This window comes from Myotis daubentonii, chromosome 15 (assembly GCF_963259705.1).
Source record: "Myotis daubentonii chromosome 15, mMyoDau2.1, whole genome shotgun sequence".
Classification (NCBI taxonomy): domain Eukaryota; kingdom Metazoa; phylum Chordata; class Mammalia; order Chiroptera; family Vespertilionidae; genus Myotis; species Myotis daubentonii.
This window is the reverse complement of record NC_081854.1, coordinates 45,512,136-45,533,014: the sequence shown is the minus strand read 5'-3', so window position 1 is coordinate 45,533,014 and position 20,879 is coordinate 45,512,136. Positions and strand designations below refer to the sequence as shown.

Sequence of the window (20,879 nt, the reverse complement as noted above, 5' to 3'; positions counted from 1 at the left end):
GTGTGACAAGCTGAGGTTGTCTAGAGCAGCGGTCGCCAGCCGGTGGTCCGTGGACCACTGGTGGTCTGTGAGGTCCGAAAGGTTGGCGACTGCAGGTTTAAGCAAGCTCTGTGAGTGATGATGTAGCAGGATGCATAGTGCATGAAAATCTCCTGCCTCCAGCTGTGACCTTGCCCCCCTCCCCATTCCCTACTTGTCATGAGCCACTGGGAACCAATATCACTCAATGTCTGTGATCTTGGTTTTCTGGCCCCGTGAATGAAGAAAGGGGTTTGGCTTACAAAGTGGCCCTCCCTTTAGAGACCAAACTTGGAAGCCCCATCTGAAACTCGTATTTGGTCACAGTGCTGCTCAGAGGAGGTAAGCCAAGCCTCCTCCTGTAGTAGAACACTCCTTGATCCAATCAAGGGGCTGTTGTCTGGGGTAGCTTCCAGAAGCCCCTCCTTCCTAATACTCCCTTTCTCTCTTCTCCCCAGTTTTCATGGGCTGCCCTGGGCAAGAGTCGGCCCTGCTTAGCACTGGTCACGATTTCACTGCACTGAGCGACACAACAGCCCAGGTAAAACACTGTGTCCACCCGTGTGTGTATGTGGGGAGTGGGTGAGGTGTTCTTTGTGCATGCCCAGATGGCTGCTGTGAGCCACCTTATCCCTTCAGAGGAGGTGGTGTTAGCCCTCCGTTACCACGGTGTAGTGCTTGCAGCTGCCCAGGAGGGGCGGCAGAGAGCTGCCTTGTGAGTAATGGTCCAAAGCTCTGGTAACCTTGGATTCTTTCTCTCACCTCTCTTTTCTTTCTTGTATCATCTGGGTAAACCCTGAGGGAAGGCAATTCCCACACAGAACTGCCAATCCCATGAGCCCCTGGGAAGATGGATATGAGGCACTTGGTCACACATTGTTTCTTTTAATTTAGTTTTTTGAATAGCTAATATACTAGTATACATGGTTCAAAAATAAAAAATACATATATTTAAAATTATGCCATGAATTACCTCCCCTTTTTTCTCTCCATCTGCCTAATGCCCTCTCCACCCCTTTCCCACAGATAATCACCATTATTAATTTCTTTTGTGTTCCCCAGACTTTGTCTATAAATAAGCCAATATGAAGATATGGTCTTATTTTCCTACCTTTTTACCCAAAAGATGGAACAGTGCCTGGCATCTGTTAAGCACTATGTGTTTGTTAAATAAAATGCTAAACTGTTCTGTACCTTGTTCTTTGCACTCAGCAGGACACATCAAAGGTCTTTCCATGTCAGCACATAGAGCGCTTCCTTACTCCTCATTTTTAGAGCTGCGTAGTACTCCACTAGATGTATGTACTCTAGAATTTTCCATTGGTCCTCTGGACCTTAGATTATTCCAATTTTTCTTTTGCCTTAGACCATCCAGGTCTGACCCTTAACCTGTAGGTGAGGATGGTGGGTGTGTTCCAGCTGTTTGCATATCTCGGTTAAGGGGTCTTCTCTCCTTACAGGAAAGTAAGGCTCTGAGGACCTCCCCATCCAGACGTATCTTACGAAGACGCAAGAGAGAATGGGTGTTCCCGCCGCTGTCTGTCCCTGAGAATGGCAAGGGTCCCTTCCCTCAGAGGCTGAATCAGGTATGGCTGTGCTTCTCCCTGAGCATCATTGCTGGCTGCAGGGACCCTCTCCTAAAGGCCTGAATAGAGGTTTCTTGGTGCTGAGCACTGGGGCCCACCGAGGAAAGCCTCTCTCGTGGCACCAGTTTCTGATAAGGCAGCGCCTCCTCACCCATGAGATAGTTGTCACTTGGTCAGCTGCCATTTTTCATTTTGCTTCCAGCTCAAATCTAGCAAGGACAGAGGCACCAAGATTTTCTACAGCATCACGGGGCCTGGGGCAGACAGCCCCCCTGAGGGTGTCTTCACCATAGAGAAGGAAACGGGCTGGTTGTTGTTGAATAAGCCGCTGGACCGGGAGAAGATTGCCAAGTATGAGGCAAGTAACCTTTAGCATCCAATGAGAAGCAGGGCCCGGGGGCCTGGTGGGAAGGGAGGCGCCAAGCTGACCCCAGACCTGTGCACCCGCAGCTCTTTGGCCACGCCGTGTCAGAGAACGGCGCCTCCGTGGAAGAGCCCATGAACATCTCCATCATCGTGACAGACCAGAATGACCACAAGCCCAAGTTCACCCAGGATGTCTTCAAAGGGAGTGTCTTGGAGGGGGCACTGCCCGGTAAGAGGATTGGGGGAGGGGATAGCTATCAAGGTCTGTGGCCTTGGATCGACTTATGGTACCATCTGGAGATCAGCCCAGACCCTTAAGGCTAGAAGGACCCTCTACCTCTGACTTCCTTGGCTGTGCAACAGATCACCTGGCATCTTCTTTAAAATCCAGATGCTCCTACTCCATCCCAAGATCCCTGAGTAAGAGTGATCCTGGACTCAAGCTCTGGAATCTGTATATATGAAAATTTCCCAGAAGCCTCAGATGATCAGCCAGGTTTAGGAACCACTAGCTTTGGAGCTACAAAGACTAGATTTGAATCTTGATTTCGCCTCTTTACCTGCTGTGATCCTGGGCAAGTTCTTGACCTCTGAGCCTCAATCCTCACATCTAAAAATGGCAATAATATCAGCCTTAAAGGATTCTGAAGATTAGAGATAATACACCTCACTTATGTAATATGAAGCACTTACCAGGGGCTCTGCAGTGAATGGCAGCTGCAGAAAAGCAGTAGAGGCTAGGACCGTGATGGCAAACCTATGACACGCGTGTCAGAGGTGACACGCGAACTCATTTTTTTGGTTGATTTTTCTTTGTTAAATGGCATTTAAATATATAAAATAATATCAAAAATATAAATCTTTGTTTTACTATGGTTGCAGATATCAAAAAATTTCTATATGTGACATAGCACCAGAATTAAGTTAGGGTTTTTCAAAATGCTGACACGCCGAGCTCAAAAGGTTCGCCATCACTGGGCTAGGAGGTTCTGGAACATGGTTTATGCTGAGCGAACAATCAATTCCCAGGGCTGGAGAAGAGGGTCGGGGAGGCCAGCAGCAAACCAGGAAAATAGGTACATAGTAATGCTCTCAAAGCGGGTCCCGCTGGGAGGGGGGTCCTCTTCCTTCCTCTCCGAATTGTAGACAATACATACAGAGAAGTATAAATTGGTTAGACTGCCAATAACAGAAACTCTCAAAAGAAACACAAAAGAAAGATATAATTTTGAAAGGCATTGGGGGTCAGAGGAGCTTAGCTAAAGGAGCTAAGTTCTAAGATCTTAAGTCTAAAGTCTAAGTACCTTAAACAAGATGGAAGGTCCCCCTTCCCCCCCCTTAATATTTAGGAAGCCTACAAGTGGTCAGTTCAGTCTGGAATGGTATTGTCCAGTGTTGGAGACCTAGACTCCGTCTGTCTCCTTGCTCTGCTATTTTGGCGAGGTTCCCAAGGTTGTCTCATGGTTGCTGCTGGAGCTCCAGCCATTCCACCTGGGACAAGGGGAAGGGTGGGAAGAATAAACCCGTACTCGGAAAAACACGTCCCCCAAAGTTGTAAATGCCATTTGTCAGAATTTAGAGTTGTGGTCACAGCTAGATAAGGAAGGGATGGGAAATAGTCTTTGTTCCAGGTAAGCCTGTGCCCAGCCTCAAGTGACTGTGGAGGATTATGTCTCTAAGAAAGAAGGGAGGGAGGAGAAGGGGAGAATGGAAAATGGGCACCAATTAGCGATCTCTGTCACAAAGAGGAATATGGGTCTAAGCCGCTGAGCGGGAAGGGGGCTCACTCTCCCCTCCAGGTACGTCTGTGATGCAGGTGACAGCCACAGATGAGGACGATGCCATCAACACCTACAATGGGGTGGTTGCTTACGCCATTCACAGCCAAGAGCCAAAGGACCCTCCTAACATGTTCACCATCCACCGGAGCACAGGCACCATCAGCGTCATCTCCAGTGGCCTGGACCGGGAGGTGAGTGGCCCTTAGGAAAAGTGCTGCCTACCCAGGTTTGTCCAGGCCAGGGCCTGACACTCAGAGCAGAAGCCTCTGGCCCTGCTCCCAAAGCCCACGGTGAAGTAGTGGGGACCCACGTCAGCTGGCAGTGGTTGCTGCTCCGTTCCTATGCTGGCGTCGCTCAGCTCATTGGGCCAATGGCATGCCGCCAAACCATCTTGTTGAGGCTGAGGAGGCAGCTATAAAATGCAGACATTTGATATTTTCTGTAGGTTTTCTCATTTCCTCTCGGAACGGCTCACTTAGCATGCACATGGCCCAGATCTGTCCCCCGTGGACCACAAAGTAGAATTAGCTCCTTGGATACTGGAGTTGCCTCCTGTTTCCTAATTAATTCCTTTGACCACATCCCTGCTCAGAGCTCTCATTCTGCATCTGCCCAGGGTCAGGGGCCAGTGCCCAGGCTTCAGCCCCCAACAGGCCCAGGGATGCTGTTTGGGCAGTTTCCCTCTCCTTCCACCCTTTGCTTCTGTTCTTTCGGGAGGTGGGTTGAGGAGTCAAGAGAACACTGAGAGGGAGAAACATTCTGCCGCCCTCTGCATTCTCCCAAGGCTGCACTTGCCGGGGATCTTGTCCCAGCATTAAGAAGCGTTCGGGAATCCGGAGAAGGGGCTGTGTGTAGATGACATGGGAGTCCAGAGACTAATAAAGAGTCCGGAGACAAGATATAATTTTGAAAGGCATTGGGGGTCAGAGGAGCTTAGCTAAAGGAGCTAAGTTCTAAGATCTTTTTTTTTTTTTTTTATTGCTTAAAGTATAACAAAGGGTATTACATATGTATCCATTTTATCCCCCCGCCCTAGACAGTCCCCTAGCCTCCCCTATCACCCAGTGTCTTATGTCCATTGGTTATGCTTATATGCATGCATACAAGTCCTTTAGTTGATCTCTTACCCCCCTACCTCCTGCCCCCCAACCCTCCCAAGTTCTAAGATCTTAAGTCTAAGGTCTTAGGCTCTCTCCCTCCCCAGGACCCAATGCTTTTTATTAACACAACTTGTCCTGAGGCAAGGCAGGGACATACACTTCAAAGGGTCAGGGTTTGGTACAGAGTCCATTGTCAGAGTGGGGGAATTAGCCTACGGCTGTACAGGTGTTTGGCCAGTAGGAAGCAATAACATGTAGATTAAGATGCCCTTTAACTGTCTGGCAGCCACAATCAGTTTCCTATTCAGGTTTGGGAAAATGCCTTTAGCCATTTCCAACAGGTGACTTACATGTGTGACTCAACCCTGTTGAGTCCCCAAGTCTCATCAACCTTTTGATGAAACTCTTGAAATTATGACATGTTGGAATTGGTCCCTGGCATGCACTCTCAGTGGCCTCCACTCTCCTCTCCTCCCCAGAAAGTCCCTGAGTACACACTGACCGTCCAGGCTACCGACCTGGACGGGGAAGGCTCCACCACCACGGCAGTGGCCATCGTGGAGGTCCTCGACACCAATGACAACGCTCCCGTGTTTGATCCCCAAAAGGTAACGCCCCTTCCTTCCCTCCCTCTTCCTGAATCAGCAATGAAGGACGAGGGGTTTCCTTTCTAATGCAACTCCAGCACCAGCTTACGTTGCTTCAGTTCCAGCCCCACCACCGACGAACAGTGTGACCTCAGGCAAACTCCCTAACCTCTCTGTGCTGCATTTCCTCATCTGAGAAACGGGGATCATGATAACACCTGCTGCATTGTTCTGAGTTTTCAATGAAATCATCTGTGTAACACAACCCCTGGTGTATAAGTCCATATGAAAATCTTCGATGATAAAAAAACTTCTGATTTACCTGCCCACACAGTGAATGCGTGTACATTCCAGTGACAGAACCATCTGTTCTAGAACTTCCAAAAAAGATCCCGGTCCCTGCCCCAGAGCACTTATGCCTTCCCGATCTCAACTACATAGGTGGTCACACTTGGAGGGGGTTGGGCACCCAGACCGGTGAGATTCCTGGAGTATCAGGCCCCTGGGTATAGGGAAAGCAGGCCCGAGATGGCTGTGGTCTGTCCCAGCAGCTGGGAGGCCGGCGCTCGGGGCATGCTGCCTCTCTGTGTGCCCCGAAACCCTGGTGACTGAGTCGGGTGGCCCCAGAAAGGCCAAGAGGCATGAGGCGCCCTAGAGCTGGATGGAGGATTCACAGCGGGAGAAGAATGGAACAGTCTCTCTGAGTGTTGGTCTCTGCTCTGACTACTGTGCTTCCCCCTGACAGTATGAGGCCCATGTGCCTGAGAACGCGGTGGGCCGTGAGGTACAGAGGCTGACCGTGACTGATCTGGACGCCCCCAACTCACCGGCATGGCGTGCCACCTACCGCATCTTGGAAGGTGACAGTGGGGACCATTTTACCATCGCCACCCACCCCGAGAGCAACCAGGGTATCCTGACAACCAAGAAGGTGAGTCCGTTTGGGGTTTAGACGAGGGCCACACCTGGGACAGTCAGGTCTGCAGCCTCCAGGACAAGGAGGCAGGTAATCCCTGCCTGGGGACATGTGCGTTGGACCATTCGTTCATCAGAGTGCGCACCGGGCCAGTGGCCTCCAGCACTTCCCCATCCCTTTCCTGTGGCGGAATTCCTTCCTTCATACTAAATCTTAACCAGGGGCCCAAATCGCATCGAAGCAGGTCAGTGGAGCCCCTCCGCTCAGTTCCCAGAGTCCATTGGCTGGCCTCAGTCAGTCCACACACAGAGGGTCTCTGTCTTATTGGAATTCTTGCTAATTTTGTGCTTCATCCATATCTAGGTGACTGGATAGTAAGGTATTCTGAATTACTTAGTAGTTAGGTATCTTCTACGTAAATAAAATTGATACTTCAGGAAGATGGGACTGATCTTTCTTTGATTTCTTTTGTATCTCTGTAGAATCATTCTAATGTAGTGAATACTGGCTCATTCAGGCGGCTCACAACACAAGTGGTATTAATGTTTTTCCCCAGAACAGCAAATAAACAACTCTTGGGAAAGGCCTGAACAAATCAAATTACAATTCCCCCTCAGAAGTTCCATTCCTAGAAAATTCAGTCTATATTAAAACCACACCAAAAAGGGTTTTTTACGTAAAACATGTTCTAGATTGCAATTGTAAACAGATTTTTCACACCCGTGAATGCACAAATGTCCAGCGGAATGTTGTCTAGTCACATGGATATGGGACAGTTCTTTGTGTCCCTGCCTCAGCCTGTAAATGCCAGTGGTACCCCCAGTCGTTACGACAGAGAGAAATGCCTTCACAAGTGTCTACAGTGCCTACTAGGGGGCGGCACCACCCCACTGGGAACCAGTTCTGGGGCTCACCAGTCCGGTTGCCTTTGGGGCCGTGGGGTGGTCTGAGAGGCCCCTCTAGATGCCACTCAGGAAATGCAGGTGGCTTTCTGGGTAGGGAAGGGGCAGCGTGGTGGGCCCTTCCTTCTGACACCCCATCTCTGCAGGGGGCCTCCTCATAAAATGGCAGCTCAGATCCTCCTTCTTCCCTCTCAGGGCTTGGATTTCGAGGCCAAAAACCAGCACACGCTGTACATTGAAGTGACCAACGAGGCTACCTTCGCAGTGAAGCTCCCGACCTCCACAGCCACCGTAGTGGTCCACGTGGAGGATGTGAATGAGGCCCCCGCGTTCGTCCCGCCCTCCAATGTCGTTGAGGTCCTGGAGGACATCTCTGCTGGGGAGCCTGTCTGCACCTACACTGCACAGGACCCGGACAGGGGGAGCCAGAGGGTCAGGTATGCAGGGGCTGGGCTCGGGTGCCTCCAGGTGCGCTGGAACAATGCGCTGGGCGTTGTTCATTATGGCCACTGATTGTTCTCATCGCCGTAAAGGTTGTGGAATGTTTTGAGCCTTCTGGATGGTTGTTTATTATGGCCAGTGTTTGTTCTCATTGCCGTAAAGATGGTGAAATATTTTGCCCGACGGGCATGGCTCAGTGGTTGAGCATCATCCTATGAACCAGGAGGTCATGGTTCTATTCCTGGTCGGGGCCCATGCCCGGGTTGCGGGCTTGATCCCCAGTGTGGGGCGTACAGGAGGCAGCCAATCAATGATTCTCTCTCATCATTGATGTTTTTCTCTCTCCCTCTTCCTTCCTCTCTGAAATCAATGAAAAAATATATTTTAAAAAATGTGAAATATTTTGAACCTTCTGGACAGTTGTTTATTACGGGCAGTATTCTTATTACTGTAAAGATTGTGAAATATTTTGAATCTTCTCGACGGTTGTTTATTATGGCCAGTATTCTTATTACTGTAAAGATTGTGAAATCTTTTGAACCTTTTGGACAGTTATTTATTTATGGCCAGTACTTGTTGTCATTGCCCTAAAGATTGTTAAGTATTTTGAACCTTCTGGATGGTTGTTTATCATGGCCAGTGTTTGTTCTTATTGCCGTAAAGATTGTGAAGTATTTTGAACATGTCCCCTGGCTCCCCTTCCCACCCTCCCCAAGGCTAAAGACTCTGGGCTGGGGTTTAGGGGGCAGGTGTTCCTGCTCCTTCTCACATATCCGTGCTGGCCCCCCACCTGCTGCTCAGGCTCCCATTTAGGGTAAGATGCTCTCCACGTGATCCTGCTCAGGAGCCCTGCGTCCCAGGACACCATCCGCTAGTTGGCATGAGGAAGCTTTGAATAATGGCGCCAGAATTCTGAGTATTCGGTGTGTGACTCTTCTTGACTTTTCCGCTCCAGCTACCACATCCTGAGAGACCCAGCAGGGTGGCTGGCGATGGACCCGGACAGTGGGCAGGTCACTGCCGCGGGAGTCCTGGACCGCGAGGACGAGCGGTTTGTGAGGAACAACATCTATGAAGTCATGGTCTTGGCCACGGACGATGGTGAGAGCTTCCTCCCAGCCCCTCCTCATGGGCACTTTTGGTTCCCAGGTCACGTAACACAGCATGTCCCCTCCGTAGGGGGAGTAGGGGTGTGTGTGTGTGTGTGTGTGTAGGGGAGTGTTAGCAATCCAATCTGGAGGGTTCGAAGGGGTCCTTCAGAGGAGTGTTTTGTTTTGTTTTAATATATTTTTTATTGATTAAGATACTACATATGTGTCCTTATCCCCACCCCCCGCTCAAAAAATATGGAAGGCTTCACGAATTTGCGTGTCACCCCTGCGCAGGGGCCATGCTAATCTTCTCTGTATCGTTCCAATTTTAGTATATGTGCTGCCAAAGTGAGCACCAGAGGAGTGTTTTAAACACTGGTCCTTGGGCGGCTGGCTATGGTTCTGATTTCCTAAAACCTGAGTTAGGAGATATTTCGAAGCCTAAGTTAGGGGTTCACTAAGCCCTGAATTAGCCTGTCCGTGTCCCCTGGATGTGCCTGGAAGTGCCATGCTTGATTAGTGATGTCACACTATGGCAGGGTGGGGGTTGTGATGTGATTGTCATCTCTGTTTGACACATGGTGAGTGAATGGAGGCCTGGAGGCAGGTGAGAGGTCTGTGAAGGGAAGCTGCATTAGCCCAGAGGTGGCCAGTAGTGCTTTGTGACAGAATGCTAGTGGCTGTCTGGATGAAGTGGCTGCAATTCTATGCTCTGGTCAGTTAGTAATATCTGCTGTGGACACATAAACGAGAATGCTGGCTCTTTGCCTTGTATCTGCCATCACTGGTTTGATCTATAGTGAAGTTAGTGTTTGGAGGGTCTTCAGAGGCTACAGCCAGGCAGTGACAGGACCCTCCCTGAGGCTGACTGGGTCATAGGGGAGCTTAACATTGATTCATCAACCCAATCAAGGGCAGATGTTGAGAAGGATCGTACGTGTCATTATGCACAGGGAGCCCTCCCGCCACTGGCACGGGGACCCTCCTGCTAACACTGGTGGACGTCAACGACCACGGGCCTGTCCCTGAGCCCCGTCAGATCACCATCTGCAACCAAAGCCCTGTGCCCCAGGTGCTGAACATCACGGACAAGGACCTGTCCCCACACGCCTCCCCTTTCAAGGCCCAGCTCACACAGGACTCGGACATCTACTGGACGGCAAAGGTCAATGAGAAAGGTAATGAGTGATGGTGGCAGGCGGGTGCCAGCGCTGCTGGGTGGGTTTGCCCCACACCAGGACCCCACACACACGCCCACTGAGTATCTTGTGGGCCACAGAGGTCATGGTCTCGAGGACATCAATCCAAGGCTAATGGTTTACCTATCGGGAGCCTGTGGGATTCCATAAGAGCCTTAACACGTTAAGCGCCCAGTCAGTCACCGATGACTGACACTATACTTTCCATGCAGAAGACAAAGCAGGCTGGGCGCCTAACGTGTTAAATACCATTCTAGCCCAACTGCCGTCCTGTGTAAATGGAAAAACAAGCCCAGAGAGAGGGGGTGTGACTGTCACGTGAGTCAGGGTCCCAACGCCATGATAACAGTAAAGTGCACTGAGCGTGCTTACTTGGTGCTAAACACCACTTCCGATGCTTTACGTAGATTCGATTTTATTTTTATTTATTTATTTATTTTTTAAAATATATTTTATTGATTTTTTACAGAGAGGAAGGGAGAGAGATAGAGAGTCAGAAACATCGATGAGAGAGAAACATCGACCAGCTGCCTCCTGCACATCCCCCACCGGGGATGTGCCCGCAACCCAGGTACATGCCCTTGACCGGAATTGAACCCGAGACCTTTCAGTCCGCAGGCCGACGCTCTATCCACTGAGCCAAACCGGTTTCGGCCGTAGATTCGATTTTTTAAATCCTTACATACACACGTGTGCACACCCATTTTACAGATGCAGAGACCAAGGCTTACAGACCAGGGCTGACCTTGCTTGAGGCTCTATGGCTAGAAATTGATGGCACCAGGGTTTGAATCCAGGCAGTCGGATTTACCCTAATACTCTGCTGCCTCCCGTTTATTGAACCTTGGCGATGTGCAAGATGCTTTTCCTTTTTCCCTTATTTAATATTTCTGCCACCTCTGTGGTCAGTATTTTTTCTCCCTATTTACAGGTGAGAGTGAGACTCAGAGAGGTTAAATAGCATGCCCATGGGCACAGAGTGAGTGAGCAATAAAGATTGAAGCCAGAGTCCCTGGCCCCCAACCCTGCTCCCACCTGCCTCTGTCCTTTCTCTTTCCGATACCCCTGTAGCTTCTCGGCCTTCTGTAGCACTTTATTTGCCACAGGCCTAGAGAGGGGCTTTAGTAGTATTAAATGGGTGATGACCCCGGGTGCCGGGGTCCAACCCCAGCAGGTCCAGGGGTTCCCAAAGGCGTAGATGGAGTCGGCGAAGAAGGAATGACACGGAGACAGCGTTCAGTTGATCAGCAGCCTAGCCAGGATCTCTAGCCCGGATCTCCAGCCAAGTTCTGGTCTGGATCTCCAGAGAGGTTCTGCTTAGGATCTCCAGCCAGGTTCTGTACAGGTTCTCCAGCCAGGTCCAGTCACCAGGTTCTAGTCAGGCTCTCCTGCCCATCTCCACAGTCAGGTTCAGTCCAGGATCCCTTGCCATGCTCTCTCGCCAAGGCTCCGCCTCCAGGCTCCGAGGCCAGTCCCTGTCCAGGATCCTCCGGCATGCTCTCGCCAGCGAAGTTCTTCTGTCTCTAGAGAACGTTCTGTGTAGGTTCTGTGCCTAGGCTCTGTCTCTCTTGGTCCTGTCTTCCAAGCCCTGTGTCCTTAGTTGTGTGTTCTGAGTTCTGTGTTCTAAATTCTGTCTCATGAGTTCTGTGTTCTAAGTTCTGAGTGTTTCTGTCTTGTTACAACTGTATTTATACCAGTTGATTCAATCCTATCAATCTCTATTACAAAGGTTAGGGTGTTTCTTATCTCCATTCCAGGGAGAAAAGATTATGTAGTTTAAGCATGATTGTTTGTAGTTAAAGGGATTAATTACCCGCCTGGCACTTAGTTGAGGGGTTTTATTCCCTCCCTAACTTCAGGGGAAAATCCCTACCTGGGGATTCAACCTTTCTCTGAGAGGTGACCTTGGTTAAAACACAGCGCCAAGAAGGGGAGCAAACATATTAAGAACCGTATGCCATATATGCCAGGTCCCTTGAAACAGCAAGGATGGACCGGCTCCCGGCACCCGGGTGCATGAGAGAAGCAGATCCAGTAAGTGCCAGTAGGTCCCTGGAGAAGCATTGCATCACTTTGTTTTTTTTAAAGGTTGCAGTATTTTTAAAAATATGTTTTTATTTACTTATTTTTTTAGGGAGAGGGAAAAGGAAAGGGGAGAGGGAGAGAGACATCAATGTGAGAGAGAAACATTGATCGTTTGCCTCCCATATGCACCCTGATCAGGGATTAAACCCGAAACTTGGGTATGTACCTTGACCCCGAATCAAACCGGCAACTTTTTGGTGTATGAAACAACACAACCAATTGAGCTTCCTGGCCAGGGTCTGCATCACTCTCCTTTAAAATCTTCTCTTCTTGCCCTGACCGGTTTGGCTCAGTGGATAGAGCGTTGGCCTGCGGATTCAAGGGTTCCAGGTTCGATTCCGGTCAAGGGCATGTACCTTGGTTGCGGGCACATCCCCAGTAGGGAGTGTGCAGGAAGCAGCTGATCAATGTTTCTCTCTCATTGATGTTTCTAACTCTCTATCCCTCTCCCTTCCTCTCTGTGAAAAATCAATAAAATATATTTTTTAAAAAAGCGCTCTCTCTTCCTCTCTCTCTGATCTATCTCTTAAAAAAAAAAAAAAAAAATCTTCTCTTCTTGCCTGGCCAGCATGGCTCAGCGATTGAGCGTTGACCTAAGAACCAGGCAGTCACGATCTGATTCCCGGTCAGGGCACATGCCCAGGTTGTGGGCTCGATCCCCAGTCTTGTGGGGTATGCAGGAGGCAGCCGGTCAATGATTCTTTCTCATCGTTGTTGTTTCTGTCTCTCTCTCCCTCTCCCCTCCTCTCTGAAATCAAGAAAAAAAGTATATTTTAAAAAAAGTTCTCCTCTTCCTCTTGGGGCCAAGTCCCCCCAGGAGAGAAATCGGTCCTCCGGCATCTGGGAACTAGTACAATCAGGCTCTGCCTTCTGCTGCAGTGAAACCAGATGCCCAGTGTCCATTACTGCTGCTGATCCCAGTGCGGAAAGGACTTCCCACCTGCTTCCGACACCCGCATTGGCTCATTTTTGTGATTCCTGTGATTTGGGTGTTTCTATCCAGCACCTTTCCTTCAGGCAGCCCAGATTGGTCTCCTGTCACCCCCTTGTGGCCTAGAAGACATTTTTCCCTCCCTGATCATGTTTTTCAGAGAGAGTGGACTCTGGAGCCACAAGGCCTTGGTCCCAGACCTGACTCCTTCATTTACTAGCTTTGTGATTGTGGGCAAGTTGCCGAGCCTCACTGTTCCTCGATTCCCCTGTCTATAAAATGGGGCCAGTAACTGCACCTGCTTCTCCAGTTACGATGGGGGGTGAGTGATCACATGGAAAGGTTGTGTCTGGCACGTCAGTGCTTGGTAGATGCCCACGGCCCTTTTCACCACTGCGGCTTCCCAACAAGTCAGCTCTGCCTCTGTCACGTGTGAGCGTTATGGCCAAAGCCCAATGGGACCAGCACCTGATAACAGTATTGATATCTGGTTCTTGGGTTTAATTTAGTTTTTTGACCCGATCTTGTCCGTGTCGTCAGGGGAATTAATTCAAACTTGACCCAGTGTGACCTCGAGCTGGTTACTTGATCTCCCTAACTTCAGTTCCTGCATTTGTACAAGAGGGATAGCAGTACCTGCCCCCAAGCTATGGTGAAGATTAGAGTAGGATTTGGTACATAGTACGTGTCAATTTAATCACCACGGCCACCAGCACCGCCACCACCACCAACTGAGAAATCGGCCCTCCGGTGCCTGGGAACAGCATGGTGACAGAGGTGTTTGTGAAATACCCCACATTGGCCTCTACACGGCAGACCAGACATTCAGCCTGCAGAACTCGCCCTGCCGGTGGCACGGGGTGAATGCTCCCTTCTGGGCTTTTCACTAAGAGGGGCCCAGTGAATGTACAGAGGCCTTGAACTGAAAATGGCTCGAGGTCACTGCTGGCATAGGCCAGCACCCCTGAGGGCAGGTGAGCTGGAAATGTGGGGCTGTTTCTTATTGTCCCAGGGATTGGGAAATACTGTGGCATTGAGTGGTGAGGATCTGCCATGCTTGGGGAAGTCCTGCATGATGAAAAATAGTCCCATGCAAGCTTAAGTAGCTCTCTGCCTGAGAACCTTGCCTCTAAACGGAAGGTCTTTTTTCAGAGATGCCCCTGACTGTCTTTCTCACCTGCAAACATAGCCCCTCTCCCCACTCTAGGATTGCCCCACCGTCTCCCCAGAATAATGCCCCCTGTGCAGGCTGCACCGAGCTCAGCTTCTGCCTGTGGTTAGCCCGCCACCCACCTTGAGCTTTTGAAGGCCAGTTAGCTCAGTGCCCATTGCAGCCTCATTTCCAGCAACCCCGACTTGTGTGCAGTCGTAACACAGGTTAGCGTCCTCTCTGACCTGCTTAACAACATGTTATGTCACCAAGTCGTGTGCATTTGAATTTATTAATAATTGATGCTCACAATATCAGTGCTTAGGATATTGAAATGCTATCATGCAGTTGAGGTGTAAACATTGTATTTACTATTTGCAAGAGCAAAATGCTGCAGTAGTGAATGGTAGTGAATTTTCAAATAGGAAAACAGTGGCCAGTTAACAGGACTATTAAAATATTAGGTTAGCCTGGCCAGGTGGCTCAGTTGGTTGGAGCACCATCGCGTACACCAGTGGTTCTCAACCTTCTGGCCCTTTAAATACAGTTCCTCATGTTGTGATCCAACCATAGAATTATTTTCGTTGCTACTTCATAACTGTCATGTTGCTACTGTTATGAAGCGTAATGTAAATATCTGATATGCAGGATGGCCTTAGGCGACCCCTGTGAAAGGGTCGTTCGACCGCCAAAGGGGTCTCGACCCTCAGGTTGAGAACCGCTGCCGTACACCAAAAGGTTATGGGTTTAATTCCAAGTCAGGGCACATACCTAGGTTGTATGTTCAGTCCCCGATCGAGCTGCATACAGAGGCAACCCGACAATGTTTTTCATGTCGATGTTTCTCTCTTTCTTCCTCTCTCTCTAAAAATCAGTTTTAAAAATATCCTCAGGTGATGATGAAAGAAATCATGAGGTTAGCTATCTCCTAGGACAGTGATGGCGAACCTATGACACGCGTGTCAGAGGTGACACGCGAACTCATTTTTTGGTTGATTTTTCTTTGTTAAATGGCATTTAAATATGTAAAATAAATATCAAAAATATAAGCCTTTGTTTTACTATGGTTGCAAATATAAAAAAATTTCTAGATGTGACACAGCACCAGAGTTAAGTTAGGGTTTTCAAAATGCTGACACGCCGAGCTCAAAAGGTTCGCCATCACTGTCCTAGGAAGAACAGTGTTATTTTTGAGGCAAAAAACAGTCTACAGCGGTCGCCAACCTTTCGGACCTCACAGACCACCTCGGACTACCGGTTGGCAACCGCTGGTCTAGCAGCTAATGGTGCTAAGAAATTACTGGCTCTGCATGACCAGACTTTTAAGAAACATCATATTTTAAAAATACTGTGATTATTGTGTGTGTGTTTTTAATGTAAGTTGTTTTTTTTTCTGCCCCAATAATCCTTACCATGATGGTGAATTTGGCTTCGGCCATATATAAAAAAATTTTTAAAAGATATTTTATTGATTTTCAGAGAGAGAGAGAGGGCGCGCGAGAGAGAGAAAGAGAGAGAAACTTCCATACGAGAGCGAACATCCGAAATATTGACTGGCTGCCTCCTGCACGCCCCCCATGGGAGATGGAACCCACAACCCAGGCATGTGCCTTGACCAGGAACTGAACCAGCAACCTTTTGGTCCACGAGATGACACCCAGCTGAGCTCTGCTGGCCAGGGCCAACTACCAGTTTTTAACACTTGATCAAAGTGTGCTTTTCGGATACTTTCCTTTGTCACCCAGGTGTAGAGGCTGTTGCCTCAAACCTCCACTGTGATACGCTCTGTTCCATTTATGGTTTCCCGAGGTGAATAAATTATCTGTCCCCTCCAGGAGACACAGTGGCCTTGTCGCTGAAGAAGTTCCTAAAGCAAGACACATACGATGTGCACCTTTCTCTGTCTGACCGTGGCAACAAGCAACAGCTGGCAGTGATCAAGGCCACCGTGTGCGACTGCCACGGCCACGTGGAGACCTGCCCCATACCCTGGAAGGGGGGCTTCCTCCTGCTCCCCATCCTGGGGGCCGTCCTGGCTCTGCTGTGTGAGTACCAGTGCCCTTTCCCCTCTAAGGATGGGGTAGTTAGAAAACCTGATTCTACACTGAACTTCTGGGACCAAGGGCCACCAGCATTGCCCATCTCTTCCTTAAACTCCGAATTCCAGGAGTGTCATTCAGTCAGTGGAAAAGGAACATCAGCTAGAAGAGTCCCATCCCTACAAAGGAGAATTTCCCTAAGACCAGGACCGTTAATAAGGGAAGACTGACAATAAATGATGTAGAATTGTAGATGGGGATGAAGTCACAGTGCTGCCAGGAGGAGGCGACACTGAGCTGAGACATGAAGGGTGAGAGCCTTGCATGTGCATAGAGAGTGTTCCAGGCAAGGGAAAAGCCCGGAGGCTTTTCTGAAGTGGGGGACCCGCTGGGTATATTTAAGGAGCTCCGAGGAGGCCACTGTGACTAGACCTGGGTGGGGGAGAGGGAGGGATGGGAACAGGCCAGGGCCAGATCCTGTACACCTCGATGAGTTACAGGTGTTCCTAGGTGCAAGGGAGTGATTGAAGTGTGTTACGCTCTGGCTACTGCGTGGTGGAGGGATCTAAAACTAGATGGGGCTCTGAGAGTCCGGGGGTCCTGTGTGGTCGTGGGGGACGGTGAATATTCACACTTCCCTACCCTTTCAGTCCTCCTGGTACTGCTCCTCTTGCTGGTGAGAAAGAAGCAGAAGGTCAAGGAACCCCTTCTGCTCCCAGAAGACGACACCCGTGACAACGTCTTCTACTACGGCGAAGAGGGGGGTGGCGAGGAGGACCAGGTAGGGCATTGGGAGACCTGGGGTGTGGGGCCACTGGCAGGGGTGGTCAAGTCAACCAACTAACCATGTTACTTAGCTACATTGACCAGACCCTGGCCTAACATAACATCTCGGGCCATACAAAATTATCAACTTACAAATTAGCCTGCTCTGTCTGGTCCATTGCTGTGGTCTCTTTGGCCCCAAATAAGGTGACCTTCAGCCTGGATGTGGCTTTCAGAAATCATAGACGTTTCTGTCTTCTCAGACCTACCCATGAACCAGAACATCCAACTGGGAGTGAAGTGGGGTGAGATGTAGATGGTGGGGGAGCAGGGGAGTCCTTCTCAATCTCATGCTCTCCCTTCTCAAAGGACTATGACATCACCCAACTCCACCGGGGTCTGGAGGCCCGGCCCAAGGTGGTTCTCCGCAACGATGTGGCGCCAGCCTTTATCCCCACGCCCATGTACCGCCAGCGGCCAGCCAACCCCGATGAAATCGGCAACTTCATCACCGAGGTGAGCATGGGGGCCAGCCTAGGGCAGCCCTGTACTCAGGCTCCAGTGGCACAGGGGAAAGAGCATGGGCCAGAGTCTTGGCTCTTGGTTCAAATCCTGACTTCACCACCAACCAGTCGTGTGACCTCTGGCACCTTTGAGTAACGTCTGTGCTTCTGTCTCCTGCTTTGTGAAACCCTAGCTTGCAGAGTGGTAAGGAATGGATTAGGAATCATTTACTCATTTATGCAACAAATACAGGGTGGGGCAGAAGTGGGTGTGCGGTTTTGAGTACACAAAACAGTTTATTCTTATTTATTCGTTATTGTATTATTTTCCATATGAACAACTGTAAACCTACTTTTGCCCCACCCTGTATAGTGGTTGTTAGGAAAAATCTGGAGCCAGAGAACCTGGGTTTGGATTTCTGAAAGTGCCAGGTGGTCCTGGTGTGGAGTCGGTTGGGACCTGTGTTACAGGCCGCTTTAAGGATTGGATGCATAAGCACCTGGAACAGGGCTAGCACGGTGCCTCCCAAGCTGCCCTCCCATTGCAATCTCCTGGGGACGTCAAAAACTGATGCCTTGGACTCACCCCACCCCCCTGCACCCAAGATTGTGATTTAATTGCCCTGGATCATACCTGGGCGTTGGAATGTTTTAAAGACTCCCAGGTAATTTAAGTTTGGGAACCACTGAGCGGCACCTCCCATGTGTTAGGTCAGTGGTCGGCAAACTGCAGCTGGCGAGCCACAGGCGGCTCCGTGGCCCCTTGAGTGTGGCTCTTCCACAAAATACCACGTGCGGGCGCGCATGTACAGTGCGATTGAAACTTCGTGGCCCATGCGCAGAAGTCGGTATTTTATGGAAGAGCCACACTCAAGGGGCCAAAGAGCCGCATGTGGCTCGTGAGCGCAGTTTGCCGACCACTGCATTAGGTAATGCTAGCGATTGTGGCTAGTAGCTGCGTGCCTCCAGTGTTCTTAACTCTAGTCACACATTTGAAGAATCTTGAAAAATATCAATGCCAGGGACACGGGCATCTGTTTTTATGGGCTCTGATATTTTTGGCTCCCAGGGTTGTAAGAACCACTGAACTAGGTACACAGGAGGTAGATGATATGAGCCTGGTACCTCAGTAACAATCAGTAAGTGGAGGTTTTTAATAGGAAGGGTGGATGGATGGATGGGTGGGTGGGTGGGTGCATGGATTGGGGAGTGCAAGGAAGTAGCAGTGGGCAAAGGGCTCAGGGGCAGCCAGGATACCTCACCCTGGCTTTTGACCCCTCCTGGCTCAGTCTGCTCTTCTGCATAAAAGGCAGCTACACTTCTTGCTTTCCGGAAGTAGCCTGAGCGTATTTGAGGGCCGTGCTAAAACAAAAGCATCCGGGGAAAGTACCTGGAGTGGTGGGTTTGAGAAGACACCGTGGAGCTAAATACCTGCAGCTTTTTCCTTAGATGAAGTCAGTTTCTGGAGTGTCTCTGGGGATTGGACAGTTTGCAAATAGTGTCTCATTCAACCCCTATGGCAACTCTGCAGGGTAGGAATCCCATCATCTTCCTCGTTTTACAGATAAGGAAATAGTGTTCCGCTGTTATGCCAGGTTCTATTCCGTAAGCACTTTACATGTATTCATTTACTCCTCTAAAACTATGTGAAGTCTCCCCATCTCAGAGATGAGAAAAAAGCAGCATAGAGGGGTTAAAGGACTTGCCCTACGTCACATGATAGTGTGCGAAGTCTGAGTTCTGGCTTAAGCCCTCTGAGGTCGGAGTCCCGGCCCTTCACCGTGCTGGCCTGTCGCGCTGAGCACTTGCTGTATGCCGGGCCCCGTGCTGAGCTCATTGCATGATTTCATGTCAACCTTCAAAACCTCAAGGGAGGGGAGAAGTGGCTTCGCAAGTGAGGAAATGCAGGCTCAGCCCAGTGAGCCAACTTGCCTGAGTCCTCGCAGCTGCCAAGTGTGGGATCCCGCGGCTCTTAACCACCTGCTCTCTGTCGCTACAGAACCTGAAGGCGGCCAACACGGACCCCACAGCCCCGCCCTACGACTCCCTGTTGGTGTTCGACTACGAGGGCTGCGGCTCTGAGGCCCCCTCGCTGAGCTCCCTCACCTCCTCGGCCTCTGACCAGGACCAAGACTATGACTATCTGAACGAATGGGGCAGCCGCTTCAAGAAGCTGGCAGACATGTACGGGGCTGGCCAGGATGACTAGGCCTCCGGGCCAGCAGGGCCCAGGGCTGCACGTCGGGCTCAGCTGCATCTGCAAAGGGGCCCAGTCCCCCCTCAGCCCAGGACTCTGAGCTGTTGAGAAGTGGCCTTAGCAACTTGGAGGGAAGAGGTCTCGAGTCTGACAGCAGATGGGTTGGGTCTCAGCCCTTCAAACATGGGCCCTTGGACTTCAGCACTGAAACCTCGCAGCCTCGGGCTGGGTGCCTTGGAGGCTGAATTTTCGGGAGTCTCTTCCCTGCTGTGAAATGCTCAGCCCTGTGTCCTGACGCCCCAAGATACTGTTCTCTCTGGAATGGACCTTTCCCCTTAGGAAGAGGCCACTTTTAACAGCCCGGGGGTTTTTTTGTTGTTTTATTTTTTTAATGCTATTTTCAAAAAGTTAGAGGCGGGTCCTCAGCGGTCCCCTGGAGCCTTCAGAGCCCAGCCCAGAGCTGCTGGGCTCTCGGCCTCACACATTTCTCTTTGCTCTCCAGGCCCGAGGCCTCCTAATCTGAACGGATTGCTGCGTTTTTATACTGAGCGTGTCTAGGTTGTCCTTTATTTTTATTTTCCCCGTGGAGTGCTGTAGACGAAGGGTGATGACAATCGGGTAAATGTACTAGAACTTTTTTATTAAAGGAACTTTCCCAGAGGTGTCAGGGGAGTGAACTCCTTTTTTAAGTGGTTTTATTGATTCACATACCATACCATTCACCCACTGAAGTGTAAAATTCAATGGTTTTCAGACTTCAGAGTTGTGGGAGGGGAGTGAGCGCTCACCCCGCCGGCTTCGCCACAGCTTCCCCACTTGGTAGAGGAAACTCAGGATCCCTTTACAGGCCCAGGTGGGGACGGACCTGCTTTCCTCCCTGTGGACTCAGTCTCCCGTCTGTGAGAGAACCAGTGAACCTCCTGACCCCTGAGCCGAGCCCCACCAGGGCTGCCCGGGACGTCATTTCTTCCGGGGCGTATGTACCGCGTGATTTCCTCTGCCACGGGCTGTGTTGGGAGACGGGTTGGGGTTGGGGGCAGCTGTGCTACTTCCCAGCCTCTCTTAACCTCTACCTGCCTCAGAGGTTTCATGCATAAAACGAGGTGGTCCTGTGGAGGGTACGTGAATTCACGTGTGGCACAAGGTGCTTTGTGTTCACTGGTAACGACTACCAGTTAGTCCCTTATTAGGCCCGGACAGCAGTTCGCTTCAATGATTTCCT

The 20,879-nt window shown here is 50.2% G+C and overlaps 1 protein-coding gene and 1 non-coding gene across 2 annotated transcripts in view; one reads left to right on the top strand and one right to left on the bottom strand.

Moving 5' to 3' along the window:
* CDH3 (cadherin 3) overlaps nucleotides 1-20,320 on the top strand; it is a 44,574-nt gene extending 24,254 nt beyond the window's left edge. Inside the window, exons 3-16 of the mRNA XM_059667663.1 lie at nucleotides 477-559; nucleotides 1,479-1,604; nucleotides 1,807-1,962; nucleotides 2,055-2,199; nucleotides 3,770-3,942; nucleotides 5,331-5,459; nucleotides 6,184-6,369; nucleotides 7,452-7,693; nucleotides 8,653-8,798; nucleotides 9,742-9,966; nucleotides 15,989-16,198; nucleotides 16,843-16,973; nucleotides 17,327-17,473; nucleotides 19,460-20,320. Of these exons, the coding sequence (XP_059523646.1) occupies nucleotides 477-559; nucleotides 1,479-1,604; nucleotides 1,807-1,962; nucleotides 2,055-2,199; nucleotides 3,770-3,942; nucleotides 5,331-5,459; nucleotides 6,184-6,369; nucleotides 7,452-7,693; nucleotides 8,653-8,798; nucleotides 9,742-9,966; nucleotides 15,989-16,198; nucleotides 16,843-16,973; nucleotides 17,327-17,473; nucleotides 19,460-19,669 (2,309 nt within the window). The 3' untranslated portion in view covers nucleotides 19,670-20,320. The remainder of the gene's footprint in view (nucleotides 1-476; nucleotides 560-1,478; nucleotides 1,605-1,806; nucleotides 1,963-2,054; nucleotides 2,200-3,769; nucleotides 3,943-5,330; nucleotides 5,460-6,183; nucleotides 6,370-7,451; nucleotides 7,694-8,652; nucleotides 8,799-9,741; nucleotides 9,967-15,988; nucleotides 16,199-16,842; nucleotides 16,974-17,326; nucleotides 17,474-19,459) is intronic.
* Nucleotides 9,038-9,144, bottom strand: LOC132217733 (U6 spliceosomal RNA). Its single transcript, XR_009448991.1, has one exon. It is a non-coding gene; the product is annotated as a U6 spliceosomal RNA (small nuclear RNA).
* Nucleotides 20,321-20,879: the final 559 nt, after the last annotated feature.